The sequence below is a fragment of the Anomaloglossus baeobatrachus genome, chromosome 11 (assembly GCF_048569485.1).
Source record: "Anomaloglossus baeobatrachus isolate aAnoBae1 chromosome 11, aAnoBae1.hap1, whole genome shotgun sequence".
In the NCBI taxonomy this organism is placed as follows: Eukaryota; Metazoa; Chordata; class Amphibia; order Anura; family Aromobatidae; genus Anomaloglossus; species Anomaloglossus baeobatrachus.
Genome location: NC_134363.1, coordinates 188678467 through 188691084, shown reverse-complemented (window position 1 = coordinate 188691084; position 12618 = coordinate 188678467). Strand labels below are relative to the sequence as shown.

At 54.2% G+C, this 12618-nt stretch overlaps 1 protein-coding gene across 1 annotated transcript; it reads right to left on the bottom strand.

Annotated features, from left to right (window-relative positions):
• Positions 1–273: 273 nt before the first annotated feature.
• PANX3 (pannexin 3) lies at positions 274–12340 on the bottom strand. The gene is made up of 5 exons (XM_075327736.1): positions 8530–12340; positions 6989–7131; positions 4617–4831; positions 3262–3941; positions 274–562 (listed from the first exon to the last, which is right to left on the bottom strand). The coding sequence occupies exons 1-5, from the start codon at positions 8705–8707 to the stop codon at positions 531–533; spliced, it is 1248 nt and encodes a 415-aa protein (XP_075183851.1). The 5' UTR covers positions 8708–12340; the 3' UTR covers positions 274–530.
• Positions 12341–12618: the final 278 nt, after the last annotated feature.

Here is a 12618-nt window from a genome sequence, read left to right as displayed (position 1 = left end):
TGTGGAGCTCGTTACAATGTGTCGGTGCAGGTAACGTCCCGCTCGCAGCTGAGGAGCTCGTTACAATGGATCGGTGCAGGTAAGGACTATCCTCCAGTACAGGACAGAGATGTGTTTCTTGTGTCTTAGGATCACTGAGGATTGTCTGCACTGATGCATTGTAGCAAACCTTCAGCGAGGCGAGGTCTAAATGTACACAATGAGTCCATTTACTGACATCAAGCAGAGGTATTGAAAAAGCAAAGAAAGTTGGATTATACAAATATTCGGCTTTATTTACATAGGACTGCACGACCGCAGGAAATAGAATTTGTGCTTTCAGGTGAAGGTTTTTGGGGGGAGTATAGAAATGGGGTGTCCGCCCCACAGCAGCATCGGATATCGAGGGCCGACCCCTCAGTAATGAGCCCCACAGAGGAGGAAGAGTGTGTCCATCCAATAACAAGCAGAAATGATGGGGGTCGTCATCCAGCGCCTCTGGAATCCCCCCAATAAATAACAGAAGACGGCAGCGGCTCCGCCGGAGACATTCACTTCTTACTCGGCTCTGTCTTTACCATTTCTGGAAAGGAAAAATAGGAGTTTTAGTTCCTGATCCCATCAGTGTTGTCATAGGGACATTTATGGTTAAAGCTTGACATGGCCATATATTCATCTCATACACACACTAATAAGGGCTGGGGGGAGGGGAAGGGAGACCACCAGGAGCCGCAGAGGTTGTAACCCCCCAGGACTGTTCCCGCTGGTGTCAGTCTAAACTGGAGGTCCAGCATTCTATTCGTTACAGAGCCGCGGGTCCCGCTCAGATCGGGGGGCTGCGGAGCAGGGAATATAAATATAATGTATCACATAAGACAATGTAGCAGTGTAACGGTCGGGTGTGACCCGGACCCCCGACATTAAAGGGACCCGAGTGGTGCCGGATTATCAGACTGTCCGGAAAGGATCAGCACTGCCAGTCTGGGAAATAAAGGCTTCTGCCCATGATGGGGGATATCCCCTGAATACTATCATCCTATTGGTCAGTGATGTTTGGACTCCAGTGAACGCAGTGCGGATGCTGCGGGGTCATCGCCATCCCCACGTACAATTATACTCAAAAGTTTACACACCCCGGCAGATTTTTTTGCTTTCTTGGCCTTTTTTCAGAGAATATAAATAACACAAAATCTTTTTTCCCCCCTCATGGTCAGTGGTCGGGTGAAGCCACTTATTGTTCGAATGACAACCAAACATTTCCAAATGACCCTGACACACCTCAGTTCTTAATACCGTGTATTGCCCCCTCTAACATCAATGACAGCTTGAAGTCTTTTGTGGTAGTTGTAGAGGAGGCTGTTTACTTTCTCAGATGGTGAAGCTGCCCATTCTTCTTGGTCAGATGGTAAAGCTGCCCATTCTTCTTGGTCAGATGGTAAAGCTGCCCATTCTTCTTGGTCAGATGGTAAAGCTGCCCATTCTTCTTGGTCAGATGGTGAAGCTGCCCATTCTTCTTGGTCAGATGGTGAAGCTGCCCATTCTTCTTGGTGTCTCCAGTTCCTGTAAATTCCTGGGCTTTCTTGCATGAACTGCGCTTTGCTTGAGTTCTCCCCAGAGTGGCTTAATGACATTGAGGTCAGGAGACTGAGATGGCCACTCCAGAACAGTCACTTTTTTCTGCTGTAGCCAATGACAGGTCGACTTGGCCTTGTGTTTAGGATCGTTGTCTTGTTGGAACGTCCAGGTACGTTCCATGCGCAGCTTCCGGGCTGATGAAGGCAAGTTTGCCTCCAGTATTTGCTGATAACGTGCTGCATTCGTTTTTCCTTCACCTTTGACAAAGTTTCCTGTGCCTTTTATAGCTCACACATCCCCACATCATCAGTGATCCACCTCTGTGCTTTACAGTAGGAATGGTGTTCCTTTCATCATAGGCCTTGTTGACACCTCTTCAAAAGTGACGCTTATGGTTGTGGCCAAAAAGTTTGATTTTTGTCTCATCACTCCAAGTTACTTTGTTCCAGAAGTTTGGGGGCTTGTCTCTGGGCTGGTTGGAGGCTCGTCTCTGGGCTGTTTGGGGGCTCGTCTCTGGGCTGGTTGGGGGCTCGTCTCTGGGCTGGTTGGGGGCTCGTCTCTGGGCTGGTTGGGGGCTCGTCTCTGGGCTGGTTGGGGGCTCGTCTCTGGGCTGTTTGGGGGCTCGTCTCTGGGCTGTTTGGGGGCTCGTCTCTGGGCTGTTTGGGGGCTCGTCTCTGGGCTGTTTGGAGGCTCGTCTCTGGGCTGGTTGGAGGCTCGTCTCTGGGCTGGTTGGAGGCTCGTCTCTGGGCTGGTTGGAGGCTCGTCTCTGGGCTGTTTGGGGGCTCGTCTCTGGGCTGTTTGGGGGCTCGTCTCTGGGCTGTTTGGGGGCTCGTCTCTGGGCTGTTTGGTGTATTGTAGGTGAGATACTTTGTGGCATTTGCGCAGTAATGGATTTCTTCTGGCGACTCGACCATGCAGCCCATTTTTCTTCCAATGCCTCCATCGCTAGTTTTCAGTGAATCCTGTATTTCAGCTGATGTTATTTGTGGGTTTTTCTTTGCGTCCTGAACAATTTTCCTCGCAGTTGTGGCCGAAATGTTTGTTGGTCTACCTGATTGCGGTTTGGTTTTTACAGAGCCCCTGATTTTCCATTTGTTAATCACTGTTTGAACACTGCTGACTGGCATTATCAATTCCTTGGATATCTTTTTGGATCCCTTTCCTGTTTTATACAGTGCAACTATCTTTTCCCGTTGACAATGCTTTCCCCATGACTCACAATCCAGAAACATCAGTGGCTGGATGAAATATATGCCAGAGTCTGTCTGGATGTCAGAGACTCACTCAGCTTTTATGCACACACTGATTACAAGCAAATAGGTCACAGGCGAGGAGGTTACCTTTATTCACACCCATTTGTGTCAGCCAAAATCACTAGGGTGTGGGAATTTTTCATCAGGGTCATTTGGATGTTTTTGGTTGTCATTATGATTTATAAAAGAGAAAACACTTTAGATGACAATAAATGGCTTCACCCGACCACTAACCATGAGTGGGAAAAAAAGATTGTGTGTTATCGTTCATATTCACTGAAAAAGGCAGTGTAAAGGTGTGTAAACGTTTGAGCACAATGGTATCTGTGCTAATATGGATGAACCCAGTGCGGACGCTGCAGAGTCCCCACCCTCCCCATGTATCGGTGCTAAGATGGAATACCCCTTAGGGGACGCCCCTGGGTTCTGTTCGGCGGGACGTAGCGGCTCTTACCGAAGCGGTTTGGTTTCGCCGTGGGTTGGGTTTCGCTCGCCGCCGTGTCTTTGTCACAGGATGTAAAGTCCGGAGGGGTCTGGTAATCCTCGTCCATTCCCACCAGCAGCGTCATGAAGTCCACCACGGTGTCGATCTTCTCGTTGTGCCGCGTGGTCTTCTTCAGCGTGCACAGGACACTGAGGCGCCCGAAGGACTTCAGCTCGGAGATGTTGGCGCGGAGGAACATGATGATGATGTTCAGGTCGTTGATGGGGCAGCCCAGCATCTTGTTGGTGAGGAGGTCGAAGGCAGGCAGCATCTCGTACACGTTCAGGAACTGCTTGTCCCAGTGGAACATTTTGCTGATGTTGAACAGGATGACCGGCAGCAGCAGCAGGTACACGGCGGCGTGCACCACGCTGATCACCTGGAAGACGGTCAGAGACACCAGCTTACACTTCACAAACTCCGACCCGGACGGTTCTGACACGCGGAAGCCCGGAGCCACGTGACAATTAAACTCCTCCTGGTGGAAGACGCTGAGATGGAAGAATCCAAGGTAGAAGCAGGTGATGACGATGAGGAGCACGAGGAGGAGGTTACGCAGGATGTAGGTGAAGGCAATGTAGTGCGACCGCTGCTTACAGCTCAGATACTTCTCCAGCAGAGGAAACTCGAAGTATCGGACATGACGAGCGCTGAAAACAGAGGTTCAGATCAGTGCACAGCAATAATGATGCATGCAGAGGGTCTATAGAGATACAGGATAGTCTACCTGCAGCCACCACTAGGGGGAGCTCCCTGTATACAGAGATACACAAGAATCCTGTCTGCAGCCACCACTAGGGGGAGCTCCCTGTATACAGAGATACACAAGAATCCTGTCTGCAGCCACCGCTAGGGGGAGCTCCCTGTATACAGAGATACATGATAAGATCCTATCTGCAGTCCACTAGGGGGAGCTCCCTGTATACAGAGATACATGATAAGATCCTGTCTGCAGCCACCTCTAGGGGGAGCTCCCTGTATACAGAGATACATGACAAGATCCTGTCTGCAGCCACCTCTAGGGGGAGCTCCCTGTATACAGAGATACATGACAAGATCCTGTCTGCAGCCACCACTAGGGGGAGCTCCCTGTATACAGAGATACATGATAAGATCCTGTCTGCAGCCACCACTAGGGGAAGCTCCCTGTATACAGAGATACATGATAAGATCCTGTCTGCAGCCACCACTAGGGGGAGCTCCCTGTATACAGAGATACATGATAAGATCCTGTCTGCAGCCACCACTAGGGGGAGCTCCCTGTATACAGAGATACATAAGACCCTGCATTCCATGCACGTGTTACATTGTATCGCTGGCTGCACCTCTTTAGCTCCTCCCAGAACAGTTGGGGGTCGGGGCAGGTCCTGTGGGTCTTCAGTAAATGTTGCACCAGTCTGATGGAGCGATTGTAGGACTTGTCGAGCTCGTCGATGATGAAGAGGAGGTCGGGATACAATGCAGACCTAGAGATGTATCTCCACAGAGCGCAGGGAATGTACATCACCACCGCCACGATCATCAGTGTGAACGGAAACACCTGCCGAAATCAGAGAACGTCAGGTATCCATACTGGTGCCACCGCCGCAACTGGAGGCTCCTGGGGCCCAAACTAGCAAGTGCCATCTATATTAGCGGGGTCTTCTATGGGGTAGATGGGATCCGCCACCGCGACTGGTTGTCACATGTCATTTCATCATAAATATAAGCTACAGAGAAGGGGCCAAGCTGTAAGGAGCCTCACAAAGACTTCAAGGTTGTGTCTGAGCATGTGTGTCCTCCAGCACTCGGCTCATTAGGTGGAGGTGACTGAGCGTGTGTCCCCTCCAGCACTCGGCTCATTAGGTGGAGGGGGCTGAGCGTGTGTCCTCCAGCATTCGGCTCATTAGGTGGAGGGGACTGAGCGTGTGTGTCCTCCAGCACTCGGCTCATTAGGTGGAGGGGACTGAGCGTGTGTGTCCTCCAGCACTCGGCTCATTAGGTGGAGGGGACTGAGCGTGTGTGTCCTCCAGCACTCTGCTCATTAGGTGGAGGGGACTGAGCGTGTGTGTCCTCCAGCACTCGGCTCATTAGGTGGAGGGGACTGAGCGTGTGTGTCCTCCAGCACTCGGCTCATTAGGTGGAGGGGACTGAGCGTGTGTGTCCTCCAGCACTCGGCTCATTAGGTGGAGGGGGCTGAGCGTGTGTGTCCTCCAGCACTCGGCTCATTAGGTGGAGGGGACTGAGCGTGTGTGTCCTCCAGCACTCTGCTCATTAGGTGGAGGGGACTGAGCGTGTGTGTCCTCCAGCACTCGGCTCATTAGGTGGAGGGGGCTGAGCGTGTGTGTCCTCCAGCACTCGGCTCATTAGGTGGAGGGGACTGAGCCTGTGTGTCCTCCAGCACTGGTCTCATTAGGTGGAGGGGGCTGAGCGTGTGTGTCCTCCAGCACTCGGCTCATTAGGTGGAGGTGACTGAGCGTGTGTGTCCTCCAGCACTCGGCTCATTAGGTGGAGGTGACTGAGCGTGTGTCCCCTCCAGCACTCGGCTCATTAGGTGGAGGGGGCTGAGCGTGTGTCCTCCAGCACTCGGCTCATTAGGTGGAGGGGGCTGAGCGTGTGTGTCCTCCAGCACTCGGCTCATTAGGTGGAGGGGACTGAGCCTGTGTGTCCTCCAGCACTGGTCTCATTAGGTGGAGGGGGCTGAGCGTGTGTGTCCTCCAGCACTCGGCTCATTAGGTGGAGGTGACTGAGCGTGTGTGTCCTCCAGCACTCGGCTCATTAGGTGGAGGTGACTGAGCGTGTGTCCCCTCCAGCACTCGGCTCATTAGGTGGAGGGGGCTGAGCGTGTGTCCTCCAGCACTCGGCTCATTAGGTGGAGGGGGCTGAGCGTGTGTGTCCTCCAGCACTCGGCTCATTAGGTGGAGGGGACTGAGCGTGTGTGTCCTCCAGCACTCGGCTCATTAGGTGGAGGGGACTGAGCGTGTGTGTCCTCCAGCACTCTGCTCATTAGGTGGAGGGGACTGAGCGTGTGTGTCCTCCAGCACTCGGCTCATTAGGTGGAGGGGACTGAGCGTGTGTGTCCTCCAGCACTCGGCTCATTAGGTGGAGGGGACTGAGCGTGTGTGTCCTCCAGCACTTGGCTCATTAGGTGGAGGGGACTGAGCGTGTGTGTCCTCCAGCACTCGGCTCATTAGGTGGAGGGGGCTGAGCGTGTGTGTCCTCCAGCACTCGGCTCATTAGGTGGAGGGGACTGAGCGTGTGTGTCCTCCAGCACTCTGCTCATTAGGTGGAGGGGACTGAGCGTGTGTGTCCTCCAGCACTCGGCTCATTAGGTGGAGGGGGCTGAGCGTGTGTGTCCTCCAGCACTCGGCTCATTAGGTGGAGGGGACTGAGCCTGTGTGTCCTCCAGCACTGGTCTCATTAGGTGGAGGGGGCTGAGCGTGTGTGTCCTCCAGCACTCGGCTCATTAGGTGGACATGTACAGTGCTATATACTGTGAACTGCAGGTGGCGCTGTAATATGTAAGGAAATGTCAGAACTTTGACAGCTGCAGGTAAATGTATATATGATTAAATATACAATGACAATAAATGGCGGAATGTGGGGGCAGTAATTTGCTAGAACTGAACCCGGACACTAACTGGACAGTGTATTGTGGGACTATGGAGGCCACACGTGGAGGCCACATATGGAGGTCCCTCCCGTGTTCCCATCTCACCTTATGTATCCAGAGGGATGTGGCTGACAGCTCGCCAGCCTCGGTGAAGTCGTGGTGCGTCAGGGACTGCCAGCAGTGCTTGTCCACGTACTGAACCTGCTTGGCAGTAAAATTGCTTGGGGGGAAGCAGAGGATCTGTGACCCTGTAACAGAGGGGGAGAGGGGAAGGAGAGGAGAGAGTAAAGGGGGAGGGAGAGAGAGAGGGGGGGAGGGGGAGAGGGAGAAAAGGGGGGGACGGGGAAGGGAGAGAGACGGGGGAGAGAGAAGGGAGGGGGAGAGAGGGGAGGGGGTGAGAGAGAGGAGAGAGGGGGGGGGGAGGAGAGAGGGGGTGTCTTATATCAGGCTAATATGACATCACATACAGTCACCCTATAAGGATATGGAGGCATCTGTATATACATAGGAGGAAAAATGCAACTATATATCACAGTATATAACAAAATGCAGAATGAGTAACCAGTGATGAGTCAGCGAGCTCCTTCCAGTCTGTAACTATTCCCTCTTCTACATCTTCTCTATGGATGTACATAGTAGACTGAGTTACCAGTGATCAGTCAGTGAGCTCTATATAATCTATAACCTTTATCTCTCTTCTCCTGAGCCGTCTCCTCTATCGGTGTACATAGACTGCAGTAGGAGTTACCAGTGATCAGTCAGTGAGCTCTATATGCTCTATATAATCTATAACTTATCTCTCTGTTCCTGAGCCGTCTTCTCTATCGGTGTACATAGACTGCAGTAGGAGTTACCAGTGATCAGTCAGTGAGCTCTATATGCTCTATATAATCTATAACTTATCTCTCTGCTCCTGAGCCGTCTTCTCTATCGGTGTACATAGACTGCAGTAGGAGTTACCAGTGATCAGTCAGTGAGCTCTATATGCTCTATATAATCTATAACTTATCTCTCTGTTCCTGAGCCGTCTTCTCTATCGGTGTACATAGACTGCAGTAGGAGTTACCAGTGATCAGTCAGTGAGCTCTATATGCTCTATATAATCTATAACCCTCATCTCTCTGCTCCTGAGCCGTCTTCTCTATCGGTGTACATAGACTGCAGTAGGAGTTACCAGTGATCAGTCAGTGAGCTCTATATGCTCTATATAATCTATAACCTTATCTCTCTTCCCCATAACTCTTCTGAGCTGAGTTTTTGATACAATCTTTGCTGCAGGAATAAATCAGCTTAGAATATTGTTCAGGAGCAGAGACAATAAGGGTTAGAGACAGTATGGAGCTCGCTGACAGATCCCTGGTAACTCCAGCAGTCCCATTAGGAATGGTTGAAGCAGAGATGCACATGGTCTGAGGGGGCTCTTCAGAGCTGCATTCTTGGGGGGATCCCAGTGTTTAGACCCTAAAAGGTCCATTGTCTTTTTCCTTGCCAGTCTTCACTGCAGCGCTGCCATTATATTCCTGAACCAGGAGGATCAGGATGAACAGAAATCGTACTGCGATTAATAAGTGAATGATGGCAGCCGCTCGGAGCCGTGTGGTTATATCAGACCGATGGGGAGGGGGTCGTCACACAACGCTCCTTACCTGAGGAAAGTTCCCGGGCAAACGTCAGTGAGACGAGCAGCAGGGGGAGGCCGACCGAGACCAGCTTAATGATACGATCCAGGGGTAACTCCAGGCGCAGACCTTTCTGATTAGGGGGGACGTCCGGCAGTAACGCGTCTGCGAGCATGTACTCCGCCGCCCTGTGTGCTATCGACATGATGCCGCGAAAATCAGGAAAAAGCTACAAAAAATAAGAAGAAAGCCCCCAAATCCTCACAGGACCCTCCCTGCGCCCGGCTCACACTGCCGCAGCCGCTGCCTCCGGGGCTTAAATACCCAGCAGAAAATTCCAAAAATACATCCACAAATCACCGAAAATACCCTGCAATGTTCCCGTTACTGACGCCCTATAATTTACTGACCACGAGCAGCAAAACGACAGCAGAGCCGGGGCCGACAATTACAGGGAGCGGCAGCTATATAGAGATCACAGGGTAAAGGCCGTCATTATCCAGCGCGGCAGCAGCAGTGGCCCCCAGAGCACCGACAACGCAGGGGCCCTGTGTGACCCCCGGAGCACCGACAACGCAAGGGCCCTGTGTGACCCCCAGAGCACCGACAACGCAGGGGCCCTGTGTGACCCCCGGAGTACCGACAACGCAGGGGCCCTGTGTGACCCCCGGAGCACCGACAACGCAGGGGCCCTGTGTGACCCCCAGAGCACCAACATCGCAGGGGCCCTGTGTGACCCTGGAACACAGACAACGCAGGGGCCTATGTGACCCCCGGAGCACCAACATCGCAGGGGCCCTGTGTGACCCTGGAACACCGACAACGCAGGGGCCTATGTGACCCCCGGAGCACCGACAACGCAGGAAAGTGTCCCTCAGAGCAGCGACAACGCAGGGGCCTATGTGACCCCTGGAGCACCGACAACGCAGGAAAAGCGTCCCCCAGAGCACCCACAATGCAGGAAAAGTGTCCCCCAGAGCACCCACAACGCAGGAAAAGTGTCCCCCAGAGCACCGACAACGCAGGAAAGTGTCCCCAGAGCACTGACAATGCAGGAAAGTGTCCCCCAGAGCACCAACAACGCAGGAAAGTGTCCCCCAGAGGACCGACAACGCAGGGGCCCTGTGTGACCCCCCAGAGCACCAAACATGCAGAAGCATCCCCCAGAGCACCGACAACGTAGAGACCTTATGTGACTCTCCACAGGGGCCCCGCCGTGCCACACTCTGCCGCACACGGGGGCCCCGCCGTGCCACACTCTGCCGCACACGGGGGCCCCGCCGTGCCACACTCTCCTGCACACAGGGGCCCCGCCGTGCCACACTCTCCTGCACACGGGGGCCCCGCCGTGCCACACTCTCCTGCACACGGGGGCCCGAGGGTCCTTTTCTTTTTTAGTTTTATACCTTTTGAAGATTTTGTAACCTCATTAATACCGCGGCAGGTTCTGGCCTCCGCTTGCTGTCAGTGACTGGAAACTTTCATTGGTTAGACTGAGAAACAGAAAACCCTTAAGGTAAAAGAGTTTGTTGCAATGTGTCAGTGCAGCCTGGAGCCGAGGATTGCTGCACTGATACACTGTAACGGATCCTGAGCTGTGGGAGCAGGAATGGAGGAGAGGGGGGGTAATGGGGGAGGGGTGGGGAGAGTGGGGTAATGGGGATGGGGGGAGGGGTGGGGAGAGGGGGGTAATGGGGGGAGGGGGGGGGAGGTCCGGCCTCTACATAAGGGAGAACGTTCCCGTCACCGGCAGCAAATGCTGAGGATGGAAATACAAAGTCTTTTACAAGTTTCTGAACGACTCGACACCCTGTGATTTTGTTATTTACATAGGACTGCAGGTCTGTGTGCAGCCGTCAGTGCAGGGAGCGGAGCGCCGCCCTCTGTAATAACGGTGCAGGGAGCCAGATCCCGCAGAGCCGCGGCCCCCCCGCACCGTACACAGTGGTCCGTGTGCTCCGATATATATAGAAACCAACAACTAATAAGAGGCTGGAAGAATCCGGAGCAGCCAATAATCCGGCACCGTGCGCCCGATAATCCAGACACCGGGGGAGGGGACTGGACTCCAGATTATAGAATGGACCATTAACTCCTAAGAGCCTGGACCTGGTGTAAAAGAGCATCGTTCTGTACCACGCAGACTCCTGTAATGATACACGGCACCAAAACCGCAGCTGTGACCGGAGTCAGAGGGATCGCACTGTCTGCTCGGCTGATAATCCGGAATGACTGATACAGAAGCCGAGGGGGGGCATGTGAGGCGGGGGAGGGGGGGCATGTGAGGCGGGGGGGGGGACCCCTGCACTTTACAGTCTATCCCAGGGGCCACACTATTTATAAAAGGGGCGTCCTCAGGTCCAGTGGAGAGAAGTCTTGGGGGCCCCGGGGACCCCTGCCCCCCTATAACACAGGCCCCCCATAATGAGCGCAGCCTCGTCATCTAACATCTTATAACATCGCTTTAAACCCGACTATCCATTAACCCTTAATTATCCCATTTGTTTCCAGCGGGTTTGGATCTTTCTTTATATTCGGAAAAGACTCGGAAGTGAGAAAACATGATATCATCTCAGTCTGTGACACGTGGGGGCGTCCGGACCGGACCTCCGCAACCCGACTCCTGACACTGGACCTCCGAGACCCGACTCCTGACACCGGACCTCCGCGACCCGACTCCTGACACTGGACCTCCGCGACCCGACTCCTGACACCGGACCTCCGCGACCCGACTCCTGACACCGGACCTCCGCGACCCGACTCCTGACACCGGACCTCCGCGACCCGACTCCTTACACCGGACCTCCGCGACCCGACTCCTGACACTGGACCTCCGCGACCCGACTCCTGACACTGGACCTCCGCGACCCGACTCCTGACACTGGACCTCCGCGACCCGACTCCTGACACCGGACCTCCGCGACCCGACTCCTGACACTGGACCTCCGCGACCCGACTCCTGACACCGGACCTCCGCAACCCGACTCCTGACGCCAATACCCCAGCATCCTGACTCCTGACACCGGAACCCCAGCATCCCGACTCCTGACACCGGACCTCCGCGACCCGACTCCTGACGCCAATACCCCAGCATCCCGACACCAGACACCGGAACCCAGCATCTCGACCCCTGCGTCCCGACCCCAGACTCCTGCGTCCCGAACCCCAGCACTCCGTGTCTCTACTCCCGACCCCGGAACCCCACAGGGAAGGTTTATAGAATCTAATTTTTAAAGAGAAACTTGCACCACAAATTCCAGCGAGCACCGGGCAGGAGGGGTCTGGACGAGCAGCCGCTACCCCCAGTAATAATGGCACCAATTGTGGAGGTACCATGTGCCAGTCATAAGAATGTAGAGGAAATATGCTAATCAGGCACATTGGGGGTGATGGAGCCGGACCCCCCGGCCCGGAGGACTCATGCTGACAGTTTCCTTTACGATCTATAGAAGATTACTGGCATCGCTCTGCACACCGGGACTGTGGCGCGGTCGCGATCTGACGCTGGCGGTTTCCAATCAGTTTCCCATAGGATCTACTGGTGAATATTTTGGAGCTTTTTCTTCTTTTTTCGGACGTCTGAATATCACATTGTTCCTGAGGTGCAGGGAGCTGCGGAGCTCAGCGTCGCTCGTTGTTCGGGTCTCATCTGCGGGGTAAAGAGACGTGGGCTCCGTCTGCGGCACCGATGTCACGATCAGCGCCGGGGTCATCTCTGCTGAGGATTGTCAGAACCAAGGTCACAACTGTCACTGCGGCCGATAGAAAGTGCAGAGAACAGAGCGACCGTCACCGGGAAAACACCATAACAATGGGCGGCAAGAGCCACAACCACAGGTGATCTGCCGGGAAAGAGCGGCCCGTAATATGGAGAAGCAGAAATCACACAACGTGAAAACCGCTGCACGAAGAGCGGGAAATCTGCGGCCCCCATAGACCCCCGCCCCAGAGGAACCGCTGCACGAAGTGCAGCCACCAGAGACCCCCGCCCCCAGAGGAACCGCTGCACGAAGAGCGGGAAATCTGCGGCCCCCATAGACCCCCGCCCCAGAGGAACCGCTGCACGAAGTGCAGCCACCAGAGACCCCCGCCCCCAGAGGAACCGCTGCACGAAGA